Below are 20,340 nucleotides of genomic sequence, written 5' to 3'. Positions count from 1 at the left end.
ATATATATAACACACACACACACACACATATATATATATATATATATATATATATATATATATATATATATATATATATATATATATATATATATATATACCTCAATAAGGTAAGTGAACTGAAAATTTTGCTAATTTGCTGATAGAGATGTATAGAGATGTTCTTATATATATATATATATATATATATATATATATATATAATAATATATATAATATATATATATAATATATATATAAAGGTTTTTTTGTCACGAAGGAAAAAATGAAAAAGCGAGATAGCCGAGTACTTTTCGGTCCTATTCGGACCCTTTACTGAGCAAAGGGTCCGAATAGGACCGAAAGTACTCGGCTATCTCTCTTTTTCATTTTTCCTTCGTGGCAAAAAAAACCTTTATTTATACATAGCATCACGTTTTATATACTTCGTGATTAAGTTATTCATATATATATATATATATATATATATATATATATATATATATATATATATATATATAAAGATCATCTCTATCAGCAAATTAGCAAAATTTTCAGTTCACTTACTTTATTGAGGTAGCAACCATACACACAGATACATGTCTATATACTTATACAATTCATGATTGGGCCAACCTCCATAAAGGAGGCGGGCGATATGAGCAATAACACTAAAAAATTACGGCTATATATAATTTTCTTTATTTACTAAGTGTTAGTAACTAAAACAACATGAAATATTAGGATACTTTCACCAATATAACAGGTTCATATTTGGTGGAAAAGAGAAAGACAGAACCACAGAATATAACAAGACAACGATAAGTAGAGAGAAAGACAGAGAGAGATAACTTATTAAGTTCTTTTCTAGATTATGGTGTGAAGAAGCCTCGTGTTCTTATTTTCTTCCTAGCACCAGATCAGTTGCAAAATATCAGTTATTATCAATTTTACTATATTTTTTTTCGTAAGGATATTTTCATCCTTGTTTTCAAGATGCATTGTAATAGAAAATAACTTAACTCAATTTCTGTGTTTCAAGAACCAAAGTAGTTTTCTAGTGCCGATGTAGTTATAGCTAATTCTAATGTGTAAAAGAGTTAATATGTTATTGTAGGAATTTAAACTTTTCTCTCCTGTGAAGTCAACTGCCGTGGTCCTTGCCGTTCCCTGACCATTTCCTGTCTTAGGGAGGGTTACGAACCACTAGCTTCTACCTTTACATTGGCGAATTAAGTTGCCTAGTATATGGCCATTCGTAGACTGCAGCTTTTAGCTCCACTAATTCTATCAGGGCTTATTTCTTCTACCTTTTGGACCCCCTTTTAATATTCCAGGCTTAGTTTCTTAACTGCTGTGCTCTTATTCTGTCTCAACTTTATTACCTTAATCTGTTTTCCTTTTCCTTCTTTTCTTGGAATGAAGCGCGTTTTGTAATTCCCTTTATTTCAAAATAACAAAATAAAAGTAGTGATATTTACAAAGCCTTCTATATTCAAAATTTAAGGCTTATTTCAGTTTGACTAAATGTTAAACTAAAAAAAACATCACATTTTTCCGACAATCTGGCAGATAACTTTGAACCAATATAACTTTTTTTTCATTTAATTTTGAGATACTATAAATTTAACTTTTCACTTTAAACCTTTGAAATATGCATGGTCTTCCAAAACATTTGTATTAACTGGTAATCAAGTCAAAGAACATAACAAAAAAACACGTGAGCTAGTGTCAATATTTTATCATTATTATTAGTATGATAATATACAATGATTAGGATGTCCAACCTCCATCTGCATCTGTGACCTCACACAGACGATCAGGTATGGAATCTACAGTTTATATGATGTAACAGAAGTGTGGGTTATGTATTTGATTTCCCTGGAACGTGTTTTACGCAGATATTTTTTTTCTTTATCAAGCACGCTTCTGCAATTCATTTTCTTAACCTTACAAGTCATGTCGTTTTCATTGTTGTATTTATTATTTGACGACATTATTGATTCTGTAATTGTTTTTAAATTGAAACAGTTTCTTCGTTACACATCATTGAGAGGCACAGTATTTAGTTGTTGTCATTATGATCCGTATTAAACAGTATTAATTACATTTGTGTTCTAAGGATGCATTCACACCAAATGCGTCGCCTTATATAGAAATAGGGTTGTTTGGATTTTCTACTTTATTTCTATATTGGATTTCAATTTAGGAATCAGGTTATGCTCTAATAAAATTGTACTCCTTTATATCTGATTTTCACTTTTGATAGGACAAAATTGAGTATAATTAAATTTCGTTTTACCTTTTCTTTGTATCCATATGATATAAATTTAAAATCTTAAAACTTACCTATAGTGTTTGAAAATCATTATGGTTGAGAAGTTGATTATTATATATATATATTATTTCTCTTGATGTCTCGGCTAATTCATTTAGAATGATATCTTTTAGTTATTTTGTTAAATTCAATAAAAATAAAACGTAGCTTAAAAAAATGGTCATTTTTTGCTCAGTTCCAATTGCCCGCCTGTAGTTAGTATTGTTGTTCTTGTAGACAAAAAGGTAAATAAAGGAAAATCCCTAAATATATTTTAATAGATAAGACGATAAGAGACCAAACAAAAAAGATACTTACTGCAAAAAGATCCCGAGAGAGAGAGAGAGAGAGAGAGAGAGAGAGAGAGAGAGAGAGAGAGAGAGAGAGAGAGAGAGAGAGAAAATTGCAGCAATTTATAAAACCTACAAGGCATGATTAAAAATCTTTCAGAATGTTTCTTGCTATATTTCGATAAATCGAAATATCTCTTGTAAAATATTGAAAATCAAGGAAAAAGCGAGAGATATAGAGGAGAGTATATGAAGTGGGTATACCAGTTTGAAGAAAATGTGGCCTTACCTGGCCTTGGCAGCAGCTGTTGTGTGACGTTGTTGTGTAGATGTTGTTTGAAATACGGAGAGAAGTGTGACGCAAGGATAGTGATGTTGTTTATAGGCTGCCTATTGACTGGTGAGGTCCTCGTAATTCCTGATGATGGAGGTGAAGAGCCCAAGGAAATGGAATTGAAGGAGAGAATTTCGGCCTTGCGAGACACCATCCAGTACCAGAGAGAGCAGCAGGTGAACTTGGACATGATAATTTTTGAGCTGCAACAGAGGCTTGACTACAATGAAGAGATTCAGGCGGCGGGCGGAAAGGAAGAAAGCACTCGTGTGATGCAGATAACTGAGGAGGTGTTGCAAGAACAGGCCTGGCAAGAAAGGGCCCACTTATTCGAAGGTGAGACGTTGTTTGTGAAGGAGAAGGATCAAGTGAAGATGGAAAAACAGCAGCTGGAAGACAAAATTGTCAAGACACAGAAGAAAATGAGCAGTTGATGGATTACACAAAGATGCCCTATGTGAGAGGATAAGGGAACCGACAGTGCAATTGCCAGAGGCAAACTGGCAGGTTGAGAGGCAAGAGAAACTGCTACGACAGAAGGAGAAGGACCTGCAGATATAGAGCGAAGAAGCGGCGCGGATGGCGAGGCTCGTCCAGGAACGAAAAGACGCGACCCGAAAAGCGCTAATCGGACGGAAAGACGCCGAGGTCAGGTTCGAGCTCCTGCAGAAGAAAGTGGAAGACCTTAGGAAGGAAAGGTGTGGACTCCATTGTGAAGTTGAGGTTGCAAAACTGAAGAGAAAGGAGCTGAGGTGCCTCCTAGAGGAAGGAAATCATGACTTCAAGTGGCTGGATAGGAAGAGCGGTGTTCAGGGCGAACCGAACGACCAGTTGGAAGATGAGGTTGGAGAGGTGCGAGGAGCGAAGGAGAAATTGGTTTGCCAGGTGAAGAAGCTGCCTGGGAATTAGAGATGCGTGGAGAAGGAGAAGTGGAAAATGAAGGAGCAGCTGTCCATGTTCAAGGAATGGAGCGACCAAGTCTAAGCTGGCCTTGTGAAGAGGATCAGATGTGAAAAATTTGAGGAGGATTTTTGTTGTATGGAAAGTTTTTTTTTTTTATTGAAATCAATAAAGTTTATCTAGAAAGTACGATTTTCATTTACACAATGAATTTTTTAGCAAATTTTGTTATTTAGATAATAATTGGAGTTTAACTGGAATTGAAAGGACTTGTTTGATAAATGCATGTGTTAGAATTGATTTTAGTTTGGAATGGATTTTAAGAGTGAAGTGCAATACTTGATTTTATGATTGAGAAAAGTAAAGGTTTGTATTTGATGAAAGTTTTGAATTATAGTATATGGAAGGTTTGATGTTTATATGTAATAAGTTTGGTTTGTTAATGGTTGAAGGAAATGAAAGTTATCTGGAAATAAGTATAAAACGTTTTGTGAGAGTTTTATTGATTGGTGAAAGGGAAAGGAAAATGAAAGGATTGGTGGAGTGGCAAGATTGGAAGCAGAAGATAGAGAGAAGATTGGGGGAGGGGCAGGAGAAAGGAAACATTGAGAAAAGATTGGTGGAGTGCCAGGAGAAGCAGAGGATTAAGAGAAGATTCAGGGAGCGTCAGAAGAAGAAGCAGAGACTTCAGAGAAGATTTGTGGAGTACAAGGATAAGAAGGAGAGGATTCAGAGAAGATTCTGGCATGCGAAGAGAAGAAGCAGAGGATTGAGAGAAGGCCCTGGAGAATTGAAGGATTCAGTGGCATATTCTGGTTCTAAGGTTAAGCAGAGGTGTTACTCTCTAGGGATGGGGCGGGCAGCTCGCGGGTCGGGGACGGGCGAGGCCCGCCTCGCCCGGGAACTGGCTCGAACCCGTGGGCGGGTCCCGAGGGGGGGCGCCGCCCTGGCGTCCCGGGAGGGCGGGCGGCGAGGCCCGCCTGGCGTCCCGGGACGGTCGGGCGAGGCCCGCCTGGCGTCCCTGGGAACGGGCGGGCGACGGCCCGCCAGCGTCCCGGGAAGGGCGGCGGCGAGGCGGCCCGCTGGCGTCCCGGGAACGGGCGGGCCGAGGCCCGCCAGGCCGTGGCGGTGACGGCCCGTGTCGACGGGCCCGCATGGCGTCCCCACGGGACGGGCGGGCGACGGCCCGCCAGGCGTCCCGGGACGGGCGTCGCGACGGCCCGCCAGTCGGTTCCCGGGACGGGCGGCCCGAACGGCCCGGCCTAGGCTATCCCGGGACGGGCGGAGCCCGGACGGCCCGGGGCCAGGCGTCCCGGAACGGGGCGGAAGGCCCGACGTGGCCCGCCAAGGCGCCCACGTGGAACGGGGGCGGGGGGGCGACGGCCCCGCCAGGCGTCCCCGGGACCGGGGGCCGGGCGACCCGGCCCGGCCAGGGCGGTCCCCTGACCCGGGGCCGGGGGGCGCCCACGGGCCCGGGCAGAGGCGTCCCGGGGAGGGCCGGCCCGGAAATCGGACCAATGGGCCCTCCAGGAAGTCCCGGACCGGTCGGGGGGTGCCCGAAAGGCCCCCCAAGAGGCGTCCCGGGATGACTTCCCTGTTGTGCAGGGCGGGCCCGGCCAGTCTATCCCGGGGACGGGCCCGGAACCTCGGGGGGGCGACGGGCCCGCCCATGGCGTCCCGGACCCCTGCCGGCGTCCCGGGACGGGTGGGGCGGGACGGCCCGCCAGGCCGTCGAGGGCGGGACCGGGCTTGGGTCGCGGACGGCCAGCGGTCCCGGGACGGTGGGCGTCGACGGCCCGCCTGGGTCCCTTGGGACGTGACTGGGCGGGAGGGCGACCGCCGGCGTGGGCGTCCACTCCCCCGGGCCGGGCGACGGCCCGCCATGGCGTCCCGGGAAGGGAGGGCGACGGCCCGCCTTGGAACGTCCCGGGTACGGTGGCGGAATGCGGGCGACGGCCCGCCTGGCGTCCCGGGACGGCGCGGGCGACGGCCCGCCTGGCGTCCCGGGACGGGAGGGCCCGACGGCCCGCCCTGGCGTCCCGGGACGGGAGGGCGACGGCCCGCCTGGCGTCGGACGGGCGGGCCCGGGAGACCCCGGCCCTCTGGCGTCCCGGGGAGGGCGGGCGACGGACGCCAGGCTGGTCCCGGGAACGGGGGCCGGGGGGGGAACCGGGACGGGACCCGCCCAGGCGGTCCCGGGGACGGCGGGCGGGCGGCCCGGCAGCGTCCCGGGGACGGCGCCTGGGTGACGGACGGGCCTGGCGTCCCGGGACGGGCGGCGACGGCCCGCCTGGCGTCCCGGGACGGCGGGGCTACGGGCCCGCCCGGCCGCCTCTCGGGACGGGCGGGACGCCCGCGGCCCGGCCAGGCTTCCCGGGACGGGCGGGGCGACGGGTCCCGCCTGGCGTCGGGACGGGCGGGTAAAGCCGGGAACGGGCGGGCGACGGCCCCGCAGGCGTTCCCCGGGACGGGCGGGCGGGCGACCCGGGACGCCCGGACCTGGCGTCCCGGTGGGGACGGTGCGCGTCCCGGGTGCGACGTCCCGGGACGGGCGGGCGATGGCGGTCCCCCGGACGGCGCCCCATACGGTCGGCGACGACCCGGGACTTAGGCGTCCCGGACGGAGCCGCTCCCCGGACGGGACGGGCCCGGGCTACGGCCCGCCTGGCTTCCCGGGGACGGGCGGGCGACGGCCCGCCTGGGGAATTCCCGTCCCGGTAAGGGCGTTTGCGACGGCCCCCTGGCGTCCCGGGAACGTCGGCGGGGACGGGCACCCGCCTGACGGGTTCCCCGGGACGGCTGGCGACGGCCCCGCCTGTCCTCCCGGGACGAGGGCGAGGCGACTGTTCCCGCCTGGCGTCCCGGGAAGGGCGGGCGACGGCGGCGCTGGCGTCCCGGGAACCGTCGGGTCGACGACGCCCCCTGGCGTCCCAGGACGGGCGGGGCGAACGCCCGCCTGGCGTCCCGGACGGGAGGGCGACGGCCCGCCTGGCTTCCCGGACGGGAGGGCGCGGGCCCGCCTGGCTTTCACGGGACGGAGCGGGCACGGCCCGCCTGGCTTTCCCCGGACGGGCGGTTGGCGACGGCCCGCCTATCTTCACGGGACGGTTCGGGCGACGGCCCCCTGGCGTCCCGGGACGGGGCGGAGGCACGGCCCGCCTGGCGTCCCGGACGGGCGGCGACTGCCCGCCTGGTGTCCCGGGACGGGGCGGGCGACGGCCCGCTGCGTCCCGGCGTCGGGGCCGACGCCGCGCCAGGCGTCCCGGGACGGGCAGGCGACGGCCCGCCAGGCGTCCCGGGACGGGGGGCGATGGCCCAATCAGAATGAACGCACAAAGTTGAAACGAACGCGCCAAGGTAAACAATGAACGAAGTATACAAAACACCATGTAAAATACTTCAAATGTGACTTTTTAGATCGTCTGCATGATGGAAGCCTAATAAGAAATACTAATTCAAACAAAATCATTTCGAGCTCCTGTGGTCTCATTATTCGTTCGTTAATAGGCTGTTACAACGAGAAAGCAATTTCCCAGAAACGAAGTCTCTTTACCGAACTTTAACTTGTGTCTTTAGTGTAAATTGTAAATTACTTTATATTACTTTGAAAATGTGCATAAAGTACAGGCAGTCGTACGTTCAATCTAACAATAACAACAGACTTTTCAAGAATATTTTTACGAGCAATCAGCACAGTTCATCAATAAATGGAGCAGCTAAAATTGTTTTTAGTAGTTCCGGCACTAAACATCTCTACCCATCTCCATGGATTAGATAAGCCATACATGGTACTGTCACGCACAATAGTTCGTTCCCTCTGCTGCTGAATCGGGCCCTTTCACACTATGCGATTCTAGTCGCACTAAGATACGATTGCGGTGCCGAATCTAAATGCGACACAAAATTGCGCAAATCGTACATTAGTCCGACTGCCGCACAAAGTGACCCAATTTTTGACAAGCGCTTGCAGTCTGCTCTCAGCCTGTGGTGGTGACTACATATGCAGGAAGAGAAAATTGTCTTTATTTATTACATTTGAGAAAAAAGAAGAGAAACCTAGAATTCACTCGGTACAACACCCTTTGAATACACAAAGGCGCTTGTACGGTGCATTTGTCACAATTTTCGAGGAGCTGAAGAGAGATAATGATAAATTTTGCAATTACTTCAGAATGTCTAATACAACCTTTGAGGAACTCTTGTCACATCTGCATGACCAGTCGCTAAAAGAAATACGACATTCAGAGATGATATTTCGCCAGCACAACAACTGGCAGTTACCATCAAGTAAGAGGAAATAATATGGACCTTTCCTTGTAAATTTGCTTTTCCATATAGAAATTAAAAAGGAGGAAATGAAAACAACTAGTGTTAGCTGAAACATCTCTATTTATACAAAAGTATAAACTGATATATCTATATCAAAAACAAATCTTTTACTTTGATATAAAAAAATCCATATATCTCTTTCATTAATTAATGTAAGTAAAACGTAAGTGTTAACTATAAAAACTTCTAAAAAAATCATATATATCGAAATCAAAAGCTTTTAGTCCTCTTTTATATCAATAATCTGCCGATAACCTTCTAATAATTTCAGTATCAAAACGTAAATGTAACCTTAATGAAAAAAACCGCAAATCATTTAGTAAATCATTTCTCAGTAGTTTATACTTAAGCAATCCATACCTGTAGTTCTTTCTTATTTACGAATAACACTATTGTTATTATTATTGTATGGTGTTTTTTCGTTGCATGGAACAAGTGGTTATTCGGCAGCGGGAATAACACTATTTATATCCCTCAAATGTTTTCAATACCCAATGCACCCGATCCCCACCAAGAACAGTGGACTGTGGAAGTCTACTGCTGTCGCCCTTATATGCAGGAAACAATCGCATAGTGTGAAGACACGTATTGAAGGCAATGGCCAACTGCAATCGCGTCTGGGTGCAGCACCGGACATGGCCAGTGGGGCCTGTCGTCTGTAATGCGATGCCGGACCAGGGTTACCGCAAAGTCCGCACATCACCGAGAAATTATAGCTCCGCACCGGGATGTGTAGTGTTAATTTCCACTTCCTAGCATACTTATATCGAAACTTATTCGGTTATAATCAGTTAAATCACTTCAACTAATGCAATTGCCTAATGCATATTTGCAGTTGTTTTCTCAAAATAAATAAGTAAATAAATAAATAAAATAAAAACTCATTAAACATGACTAAGTTTACAATAATGTAAGTCAGCCTTCACCCTGAGATTAATTCACAAATTAATTAAATTTTGCTAAACTATAATATAATATATATTATATATATATATAGTATATTATATCTATATATATATATATATATATAAAATTACAAACGCAAAATTGAAGATTCTGGACCTAAAAGAATGAATGCATTTTAAAACATCACGTTTGGGTTACGTCATATGCTGTTGTCAAAATCAGTTCTTAATTGACAATCGCATGATCGTATTTGATAATGGCGCGTGAACACTCGAGACTAGTGAAAATGGTTAATTTTTCAAAAATATTAGTACTTTCAAAAATATCATATAATTTCAATCATTTTTCATTGATGGAAAAAAAGTTTTAAAAGCATAAATATATATACGGACCTACAGCGCCGCATACGTGAGGAGTGCAGACCTCAGCTCTGCATTCAATGACTCCCCCTCGAATCTTCTCCGCACTTTTGGTCGTTTCTCCGCACTTTGGCAACACTGTATGGCAATGACAACAGTCTCATACAACGTTAGCTCTCGTCGCCTCTTCATCCTGAGTTGCCAGCTATTTCATTCTACGAAGGAATGGGTTCGGCTAGTACCATCGAGCAGAAAAATACGCTCGAGCAATTATATTTAAGAGAAACGGATTTCGGTAAATACAAAAGCTGAGTTGGTGTTGTCGTGACAACACCATAAGTATCAAAAATCGAAACTGGTAACTCCAGGGAGGTTTGCAGTTCAATTAGGATACTAGACGTCTCGGTCGGCATTCGTAGAGCTAACTACTTTATGCATCTGTACCTCGGACAAATCAACTGCTTAACAGAATCATGTCGCGAAGGTAATATACGTAGTATATTTGTAGGTTTCTGTACAACGACTTCCATCCTACATTCTTTTCCCTACGAGGAGAGAGAGTAAGGATTGGAGATAGACTGTCTTTGTTCTCTAGTCAAGATAAAGAAGGAGAAATCTTTCCCGAAGGAAAGCTTCAATAGAGAACCAAGAATCGAAGAACAACAGTTCAAGCTTCTATCTTATTGGGCAGACGACTTCGTGGACACTGCCTATGAGTCTGCTTGCCTCAAGAGCCTCAGTGAGGTAGTGACCTATGACTGAGAGCTCTTTTGGATCGTATCAATGGGGGCTAGCCCGCTTACGCGACAGAGCCTTATATGGGTCGTGTCAATGGGGGCTAGCCCGCTTACATGACAGAGCCTTTGGATCTTGTCAATGGGGGCTGACCTACTTACATGACAGAGCCTTCTATTAGGATCTATGTCAATGGGGACTAGCCCACTTACATGACAAAGCCTTTTTGGATCGTGTCAATGGGGGCTGACCCACTTACATGGCAGAGCCTTGACCTGTATCGTATCAATGGGGACTAGCCCTCTTACATGACAGAGCTTTAGGTATTAATTCACAAAAAACACTGCACAAAAAACTTCCCACAGCACTCTTACCTTCCATTGCAAGCCACTGCAATTCTAACCTGCGAATCTCGGTTTTCATGCCAGAAAAGTACAAAACAAACTCACTTCGTGAGAAAGTTAGTATGGTGCTTATACGGCGCATGGAACCCGTGGTTATTAAGCCACGGGACCAAACAAACACTCTGCTAAGGAGCTTCCTCTTGAAGACGAATCCGCGGGTTCGAAGAAGGGTCTGAAAATGGAGGAGAGGTTGCAACAACTACATTAGGGTTAGGTTCTAAATCTTCCTTAATGAGCTCGTTAGTACGAGAACTATGGAGTCTTAGACGAAGCTTCCTAACTCTGTTTTTCTACCTTCCTCAAAGAAGAAGAAAGCCACCTCTTCCTCATTCAAAATCACACATGCGACAAAGATTTATTAATAGACTAATCATTAAGTGCTCTATCGAACTACACAACGAAAATTCAACAGTGAAGGTTCCTTAAGGATATTCATCATATCAAATTTTTCGTAATAATGACTGTCATTCAGCAACTGTACTCAGTACATAAAAATGACTGTTATACAACAGAGAGGTTTCCTTACGAAAAACCAAAATTAAATTACTGCAGTTTAAGTGCGAGGATCTACCGAACCCTTCGGTAGTCCGACGCCCATTCATTCACATAAACTAACAACAGTACTTGAGACTGTTGCATCAAAGAATCATAAAAAGTTAATAAAGCGTATGCCAAGCCAAAAATCAAATACGTCACCGAATGTCAATCCGGAAAAGATCCTCAGCAAGCGAGAAAGAATTCCAATGCAGGAGGAACCAACAACGATGTTGTCGGAACCGGCGACAGAGAAAATCTTGATTAGAAAACGGGAATGGTTCCGGATCCCGCCACCCAGCGGCGGGAATGGTAGATCACCTGACCTACCTGTCGCGTGTGCCGCGAGATTTGAAATTCTGTCGGGACGACGGATCTATAGCTAAGTATATATCTGCCGGGTAAGTTGCATGTACAAAAATTATATCTCCAAGCAGGATAATCAAAATGTAACTCCATCTCCAAAAAAATACACTCAAAGCACCCACCTGATACACTCACAAACATTGCCTCACATCTCCTCAAAAATGTGTGTCTATTTGCAACAAATATGGCTGCAAAATAATTGAATATCTCCAACACAATAAAAAAAATATCAAATGGCCAAAATAATATACCTCCAATATATTATATCTCAAATTATATCTCCAAAATAATATACCTCCAATTCTCCAGAGAATAACTCAATGTTATAGTCAAAAACTATAAACTCTCTCCTTAGCATAACTGCTGAAAAAGGGCAAAAACTCGGCAAATAAAATTGTCCAGAAAATTCTAGAAAAAATCACCAATGTGCCACAACTCATTATAACAAAACTCCAAATTCAAAATGTCTAAGCAAAGACTTCTCCATATGCACTACGACATAGGCCACTAGAAACTTAGCCAAGTTTCCTATCTCTGGCAAAGTTGTCCCAAATACAACAAAGGTATTGTGCAAGAAAACCCACAACTTCTGGAATATAAATATCCAGAGAAAAAAAAATGTAGTGCCATTACGTATGCATTCAAAAAAATGCAGCATCAAACAGCTGAAATCTTAAATATGTTCCCGAACAATGACTGCAAGTCACGAACTGAGACATCAAAAAATTCTCACACAAACTGGAGAGAAAAAATAAATTCAAATTTGCCCATGATAAAAAAACTTGTGTCAGTGATGGCTAACTTCCAAAAAAGGAGAAAAGAAAAATCAACGGCACAGTTAACTATCCCCGTGACTCACGTAAATGTCAAGCAATTATCTACTGAACTCATAAATAAAGAAAAACAAAACAAAAAAATGTGTCGTTAGTTCCACCCAAATTAAAAAAAAAAACAACACCACCCTTGACAGCATTACAACACCCACGTTAGTATATAAAAAAAAATCACCAGTATCAGAAGTATCATTATCAGCAGTATCACCAAAATTGGTATCATCAAAATCACCAGTATTAGTAAACAAAACATCACAAATGTTAATGCTTGCCCATTCACCAAAAATTCAGCACAAAATTCACCAGAAGTTCAGCAAAATTCAGCACAGATTCATCAAGATTCAGCCAGATTCATCACCCATGAACTACTGACATATTCTCTAAAGTCATAAGAACTCAATAAATAATTAACCACAAAACTTCTCCAATAATTCATTGTAATAATTCTCCATAATATAATTACCTGTAATAATTATAAAATAATCTCCCATGAAATATCCCAAATCTCTCTTAAAATATGTCTAATATTGCAATTCCCCCAGTATAATAAAACACGAGGCACCCACCCACCACCAGGCACATACAACCCCATTACCACTCTTGGGTATCATCATCAATCATCATCACTCAGCAACATTTTAAAGTAATCTCTCCAACACCAATCAAATCTCTATTAAAAAAAATAAGCTCTGTGGCCCCATTATAATTGTGCCTACCAAAGCATAAGGAAAACTTACACCACATCCCATATGCATTTCATTTCCTTTTCTCTTCACTCAAGAGAAAGAAAATCTCTTTCTTAAAAAAAACCCTACGGGCATCTCACATCATCAACCAATCGTTATCAGCTGATGTCCTGTGGCATTGGAAATTCATTATTCAAGGGCAGATTCTTCCCCCAATACCCCGTCACAAAGAAAAAAAAAGGAGTTCACCCCCACTAAAAAAAAAAAAAAAAAAAAAAAAAAAGTTTCACCCTCCTCTGAGCGTTAGAACACCCCCTCTGAACAGTGTTTGAGTATCGCCCAAGGGAGACCACTACTACCCTCCCCTTGCAATACCCCTCTGGGCCGGTTAGCAGAAATTACACTGAGTGCGCAAGAATGAGTGAGCACTCTTTGTCTCCAAGCAAAAACGCAATTCAAGCACATTTTTGCATGTATGAAAACTATTCATACACACATATATTAACACAAAGAAGAATGCGTCTCTTCTAAACATGTTACTTTCTGCCACTATGGGAAAAAAAATGTGGTATCCTAAACCAATCCCACAACTCACAAAATGATTAAACGCCCCCCCCCCCCCCCTCCCTTCAACTAAAAAAAAAAAAAACACTTTCTAACACCCACCCCTTCATAATGAGAGAAAACCCGAACGCAAAACCGAATGCGCAGTAACACGCAAATACACACGCACAGACGTCTCGGGAACGCACTCGATGATTTCACACATACAAGCCAGACTGAGTCTAACTCCCTCAAGGCCGCTCGCTCTGGGCAAAATTGATGACTAGTTCAATTGTCTTTGCTCAGTACTACCACTAACAGATGGACACACCTTAACCCCCACAAGTTATTAACTGAAATACAACGCATTCTCAAAATCATACTTCTAATCCCACAAAAGGCTTTTTCGTTCGAACACCGCTGCCCACTAACTATTACCAGTGAAGGGCATCGCCGCCCCCCACCTAGCTTTAATATTTGGTATGCGTTTTAGCCATAGCGTTAAGCGAACTGGTAACCCTCAGTCTCTTCTCTCTCTCTCTCTCTCTCTCTCTCTCTCTCTCTCTCTCTCTCTCTCCATTCCATCAGGTCATTAAATTAGAGTCGGAGTTACAAAAATTATAATGTTTTATTCAAAGTAAAGTACTAGTTGAATAACTCAAGTTCTTACAGGATCATCAATGTAATGATAATAGTTCAAGTCTCACAGACAACTAACTCAGATAACCCACCGGTATTTAAATGTCTTAATCAGTAATTAGTCACACCAATTATCTCTCCAAAATACAGTCCCCTCACTGTTTAAAAAACAAAACACCCTCGTGAATACACACAACTGTAAAGACAAATTCAAAAGATTAAATGAAATAGAACATCTTTACAAGATATCATATCAAAACAAGCCATCCCTTTGGCTAAATCATGATCTCTAAAGAAAACTAAACAGTCATTAAAACACTGTAAATGAAGTGTAAAACCTGCTCCTAGAGATAAGTGAGCACGTGATGTCTCCTTGGATGGAATAATAAGTTTTTGAGACATCCTAATCCTTATAACTCTACTTCTAGCAGATATCTCTTCAAAGAAGAGAAGTGAACTAACTTTGGAAGACAAGAATCATTAGGGCACTTCCTCATGAGGAAAGTGAAAGTAGGTGAACTCGAAGGGGCTGGCTTGAAGAAATCTGTAAGTTTGCCAAAAGAAAAAAAAAATGTAGAAGACTAGAATAAGCTGAAGGAGCATTGTTATGGTCTTTATCTTCGTCATCTGAATCTATGGGAGACAAAAAGTGATCGCCACTCTTGGCAATAGTAGTTTTCAGCTTGAGAAAACCCATAAGGTCCTCCAAATGGCAAATGGCAAATGGCATCGAGGGAGGCATGGAAAGCGCTGAGCATGCTGACGCAAGGGGATGTGGTGCCTCAGCTGGCAACGAGTGTTTGGGAGGAGACTGGCACTCAACAGCCACAGACTGCTTATGAGAGGAGTCCAAACGTCTAGGTGCCAACACCTGTCACTAATCGAGAGAATCTGTGCTGCCCCTGGGCAATCGGTGATGATGAGTTGTAGGGACATTAGAAGGGGAAACAACATAACTGCAGGAGGGTTGAGGAATATGTCCCAAATCCCAATTCCTCTTGACACGTGGTGGAGAACTGTTGGCAACAGTGGAATGCCTCTTCAGAGGTTGAGAGGCAGAGGAATAACGCCATCACCAATTCCTGTTTAGAGAAGAACCATCCAAATGTGTCGAAAGTTCCACCAGCCTCCCTTGGACCTCCAGTATGTCTTCTATCCTATGGGTGGTGTGGGATAGTGATCTTTGTCTAGGAGGACTGGTCAGATGGACAGCCACCTCTTCAGGATGCATTGCACTGCCACTATGCACAACACTGGCAGTCACATTTGAAGACTTCTCAATAAAAGACTTCAATGAAATACCTGCCTCCATTACGGTACTTGCAAAAAATTCAAATTTCTTATCAAATCTAGATTTGAGGTTGGCAAAGGTGTCGAGATTAGCAGCATGGGAAGCTGGTAAAGGAGTTGGAGGACTCAGCATGAGAGACACCATGAAAAGGAGGAGAAAGAATAGCGCTATCCTCAGTCACTGAAGGCAAAGGAATACCTTCCAAACTAGCTCTATTTTCAGCTCTAAGGACCTCCTTCCTCATCCCATCTGTCTTGCTTTTCAGAATGAGATTTGAATACCTTCCATTGCTGATTGTCCCACCCATAACATTCAGGACACGTAAGCACTCTATTACATTTCACCCATTTAGAATGCGAGTCATGTGAGTCATAATCAAGTCCTACACCCTTCGGCACAGAACCGAATCCCAGAGGAACTAGAATCATTTAGAATGTGAGTCATGCGAGTCATAATCAAGTCCTACACCCTTCGGCACAGAACCGAATCCCAGAGGAACTAGAATCAGACATAATGATGACAAAAAATATAAACAAGGCTACACAAAACTGAATACTTAACCAAAAGGTAGGAATAAACTGTCCAAAATTGATGAAAAAGTCTGCACCAAAACCACAGATGTTGGTTGGGAGCTGGCAGAAATGAATTGGAGATCTTGTGTTGTACCTGGCGGTTCTGAAATTGGGCAGGTCTCTGTCACCCACACAAGTCATGGCAGCACCACTGCAAAATCTGAATTTTGGTCTGCAGTGGTAGGAATTTTACTGCTATGTAAGACACTGAAATAAAAAAAACAAAAATATACTGAACTCAATGATAACAGTTACAGGTACTAAAACGAACGTACAGCACCCACCTCATTCAGTAACGTGGTTCCATCAACTTCTTTTGAATCTGTAGTGCATCTATCCCTTAGCTCACGCTGTAAGAAAAGCATGTATCAGAAAACTAGGACCTTTAAATTCTTATTATAACCTTTCCGACTTACAAGCATCAGCATCAATAGTACAATGTACACAGAAGGTGAATGAATGGGCTCTCTGACTAATCTGTGTGACCAAGTGCATCTTTTTAGGATGCAAATGATGTTACCCCACAAAACTAGTTACACATTAGATCTAAAGACAAAATGCTGAAGAGAATAGCAAAAGTTCTTGCTGAAATGTAGCTTCAGAGAATATGGCTACACTGGATATTTTCCAGTACTGGCAAAATTATCAATTTACATTTTTAGGTAAAAATAATACCACCCAGGAGAACAATTTAACTTTATAGATTAAAATATTGGAAAGATGCTGACTTCAGGCAGGGGAACAATATTCCATTAATGGTAAAGCAAAGGATCTAAAAACATGCAGCAGCAATCCCACCATTTCCGTGGAAAAAAGTCACAGTTTTCATACCTAGCCTTCCACAAACATCAGATGATAAATTTTGTCAGGTACTGTAAAAATTAAACCTTACCAGTTAAAGGCTACACTAAGACCCTCAGTTCTTTAGAATGATCTCAAATAGGGGTAAACAACCGCAGTCGATCCATCGTCATCGCGTGGCCAGGCCTTATTCACTCGATATAAATTAAATTGGAGAAACAAAAATACAATTACAACTTTATGCACACCATTCAAAAGAATGAAGTTTCGTTAACATAATGTGATATATGAAAGCCCCATACGAACTAAAATAGGCATGTGAGCTCTTCCTAAAATATGTTTTCAAGGCAGTTTTGAAATCCAATATGGCGGCAATCACGTGGTTGGCCGTTCTAACCACGGACAATCCACCATCTTTCCCAGCCTTCTCAGCACTCATTTGAACAATGTTAGCGTATATATGTAACGTTTATTGATCTCCCTCAAGATTGCAGTTGTAATCAGCACAATAAAACAACATTTTGTTGCCTATATTAGTGAAAGTATGAAACTTTTCATTCCCAAGGGTCATGGTTTGAACTGAATTCATTTTTACCTTGTAATTGGTGGTTTTATCCTTACTGCCATCACAACTGAAACTCCACAGTGCTTATTTGATTGTAATTATACACATTTTGGTCGTAATCGTCTCCAAATTGCACTTAAGCATAGGCCTATTAGGAAATGTCAAAGATGTGGAGGAACTGGACATATGCAGGCAGATTATTACAAAAGTCCTGCTACAAGAAAACAATGTATGAAGTGTTCTAAGTTTGGTCATTTTTCAAATATGTGTCAATCAGAATCACACTCACAAAAGGCAATCCATCACATGCATGAGATATCACAGTCTCAAGAGGATAACAGTGAAGATTTTGTTTTCAATTTGAATTCCATTAGCAAGTCCAACAAAAGTAAACACATGCATGTTAATGTTTCCATAAATGGGACTGAGATTTCCATGCAGGTCAATTCAGGAGCTGATATTAGTCATTCCAGAGACACTTCTTTCCACATACCTAACCTAACCATACAGTTCAGTAACCACATTATAAATGACTGCAATCAGAGAGATGTTAATGTAAAGGGTTCCACTACTGTAGATGTAACATACCAAGGTATAAAATATGAGAAACTTCCTTTGACAGTAGTTGACAGGGGAGGAAACCATTATTAGGTGCTGACTGGATCGATATACTCATTCCAGAGTTCTGCAAATTTTTTCAAGTCAATGAAGTCAGTAGTTAAAATCGCACATTACAGAACTTGCTAGCCAAATACAAGGATGTCTTTGAAGAAGACTTAGGAAAAGTTAAGAATGTTAAAGCATCATTAATTTTAAAAACTGATGCCACACCAAGATTCTTTGCTCCAAGACAAATACTTTTGCCTTAAAACCATTGGTTGAACAGGAGATTCGTAGGCTTGAGGAGAGTGGAATTTGGGAAAAGGTCACATATTCCGACTGGGCTACCCCATTGGTGCCAATAGTCAAAGAAGATAACAGTATCAGAATTTGTAGTGACTACAAGGTAATGGTCAGCCCACAGTTGCAGGTGGCCCAGCATCCCTTGCCAATACCTGCTGACATGTTTGCAGCCATGAGTGGTTGCACTGTTTTTGCAAAGATAGATTTAAAACAGGCTTTCCAACAACTTGAAATGGATGAAAACTCACAACACATTTGTACACTGAACACACCATTAGGGCTATATAGGCCAAAACGTCTCCCTTTCAGTATTGCCAGTAGTCCTGCCTTATGGCAACAAATTATGGATAAAATTTTCAACAATATTAACAATTGTTTTGTATTTGTAGATATTCTATGTGCTGGCAAAGATGAAAAAGACCTACTAGGTAAATTAGAAACAGTCTTAAAGAAAATGAAATATCATGGTTTAACACTCAGAAAAGATAAATGCAGCTTCATGGTCAAGACAGTGGAATATCTTGGATTCAAGATTGACGCCAACGGTATTCACAAAACCGATGATAAATTGAAAGCGGTGAAAAATGTCAAAGTTCCCAGTAATGTAGAAGAATTACAGGCTTTCTTAGGATTTGTTACATTTTATGGCAAGTTCATTCCAAATCTTGCTACCCCAGCATCGCTACTATTGGATCTACTCAAGAAAGGTGCAGAATGGGTTTGGTCATGTGAATGTCAACATGCATTTGAGAGTATTAAGCTTGAATTACTCTCACCAAGATTCCTAACACATTTTCACCCAGACTTGCCAATACATAGTTAATTTGCAATGCCTCATCAGTAGGTATTAGCGCAGTGTTAGTTCATGTCATGCCAGATGGAGTTGAAAGACCCATTGCATTTGCATCACGTACCTTAAATAAAGCTGAAAAGAATTAGAGCCAAATAAAAAAGAAGGGACTAGCTCTCATTTTTGGTGTACAAAAATTCCACATTTACTTATATGCAGACAGAAATTTACCTTAGTAACTGACATCAAGCCATTATTGGCTATTCTTGGTTCCAAAAGTGGTTTTCCTACAATAGTAGCAGCAAGATTGCAAAGATGGGCAGTGATATTGGCAGCCTACTCATATGATTTACAGTATCATCCCACAACAAACATAGGCAATGCTGATGCTTTGTCCAGACTTCCAAGTAGCTATGAATCTCATGTTTTGATGATTGAAAATTTGTCAATTCCCATTATTACCAAGGAAATTGCTCAGAAAACAAAGCAAAACCCAATTCTATCCAGAGTGTTACAAGATCTTAATTCAGGTCACAATATTATAGCAAAGCAAGAGGAATTTAAAAGCTTTTTCTCAGTTTGGTCAGAATGTTTTACCGAAAGTGGATGTATCATGAGGGGTGCAAGAGTGGTCATTCCTAAAGCACTTCAAACTAAAGTCTTACAAGAAATTCATGCCGACCACTTAGGTATTGTAGTCCAAAGCTATTTCCAGGTCATTTGTATGGTGGCCTAATATTGACAGAGATATTGAAGAATTTGTAAAGAACTGTCCAGGATGTAATGCATTTCAGAACAATCCTTAACCGATTCGTTTGCATTCATAGGAGTATCCTCAAAAGGCATGGCAACGTCTCCACTTAGACTTCGCAGGTCCATTTTTAGGACATTACTATCTTATAGCTGTAGTTGTAGATGCTTACAGTAAATGGCCTGACTTGCCTGAAAGGATTTTCACTGACAACGGGACTACATTTTGCTCAGATGAATCTAATAGCTTCCTAAAGTCAAATGGCACCTCACACACTACATCTCCATACCGTCCTTCTTCTAATGGAGAAGCTGAAAGGATTGTGCAAACCTTCAGAAATAACATGAAATGCAGAGCTGCTACACAAAATACAGTAGGCACCCACATTAGCAAATTCTTATAACAATACAGAGCAATGGAACATGCAACAACAGGGCTGTCCCCATCTTTTTTTTTTTTTTTTTTTTTTTTGTATTACTAATGGGAAGGAGTGAAAACCAAGTTAGATTTAAT

The 20,340-nt window shown here is 42.9% G+C and overlaps 1 protein-coding gene across 6 annotated transcripts in view; it reads right to left on the bottom strand.

Moving 5' to 3' along the window:
• Positions 1–20,340, bottom strand: part of LOC135216728 (uncharacterized) — a 481,792-nt gene that overhangs the window by 402,621 nt on the left and 58,831 nt on the right. For all 6 annotated transcript variants that reach the window (XM_064252201.1, XM_064252232.1, XM_064252208.1 and 3 more), the window contains exon 4: positions 16,302–16,367. In XM_064252201.1, the coding sequence (XP_064108271.1) occupies positions 16,302–16,367 (66 nt within the window). The remainder of the gene's footprint in view (positions 1–16,301; positions 16,368–20,340) is intronic.

Source organism: Macrobrachium nipponense, chromosome 19 (genome assembly GCF_015104395.2).
Source record: "Macrobrachium nipponense isolate FS-2020 chromosome 19, ASM1510439v2, whole genome shotgun sequence".
Classification (NCBI taxonomy): domain Eukaryota; kingdom Metazoa; phylum Arthropoda; class Malacostraca; order Decapoda; family Palaemonidae; genus Macrobrachium; species Macrobrachium nipponense.
This window is presented reverse-complemented; position numbering and strand designations above follow the sequence as displayed.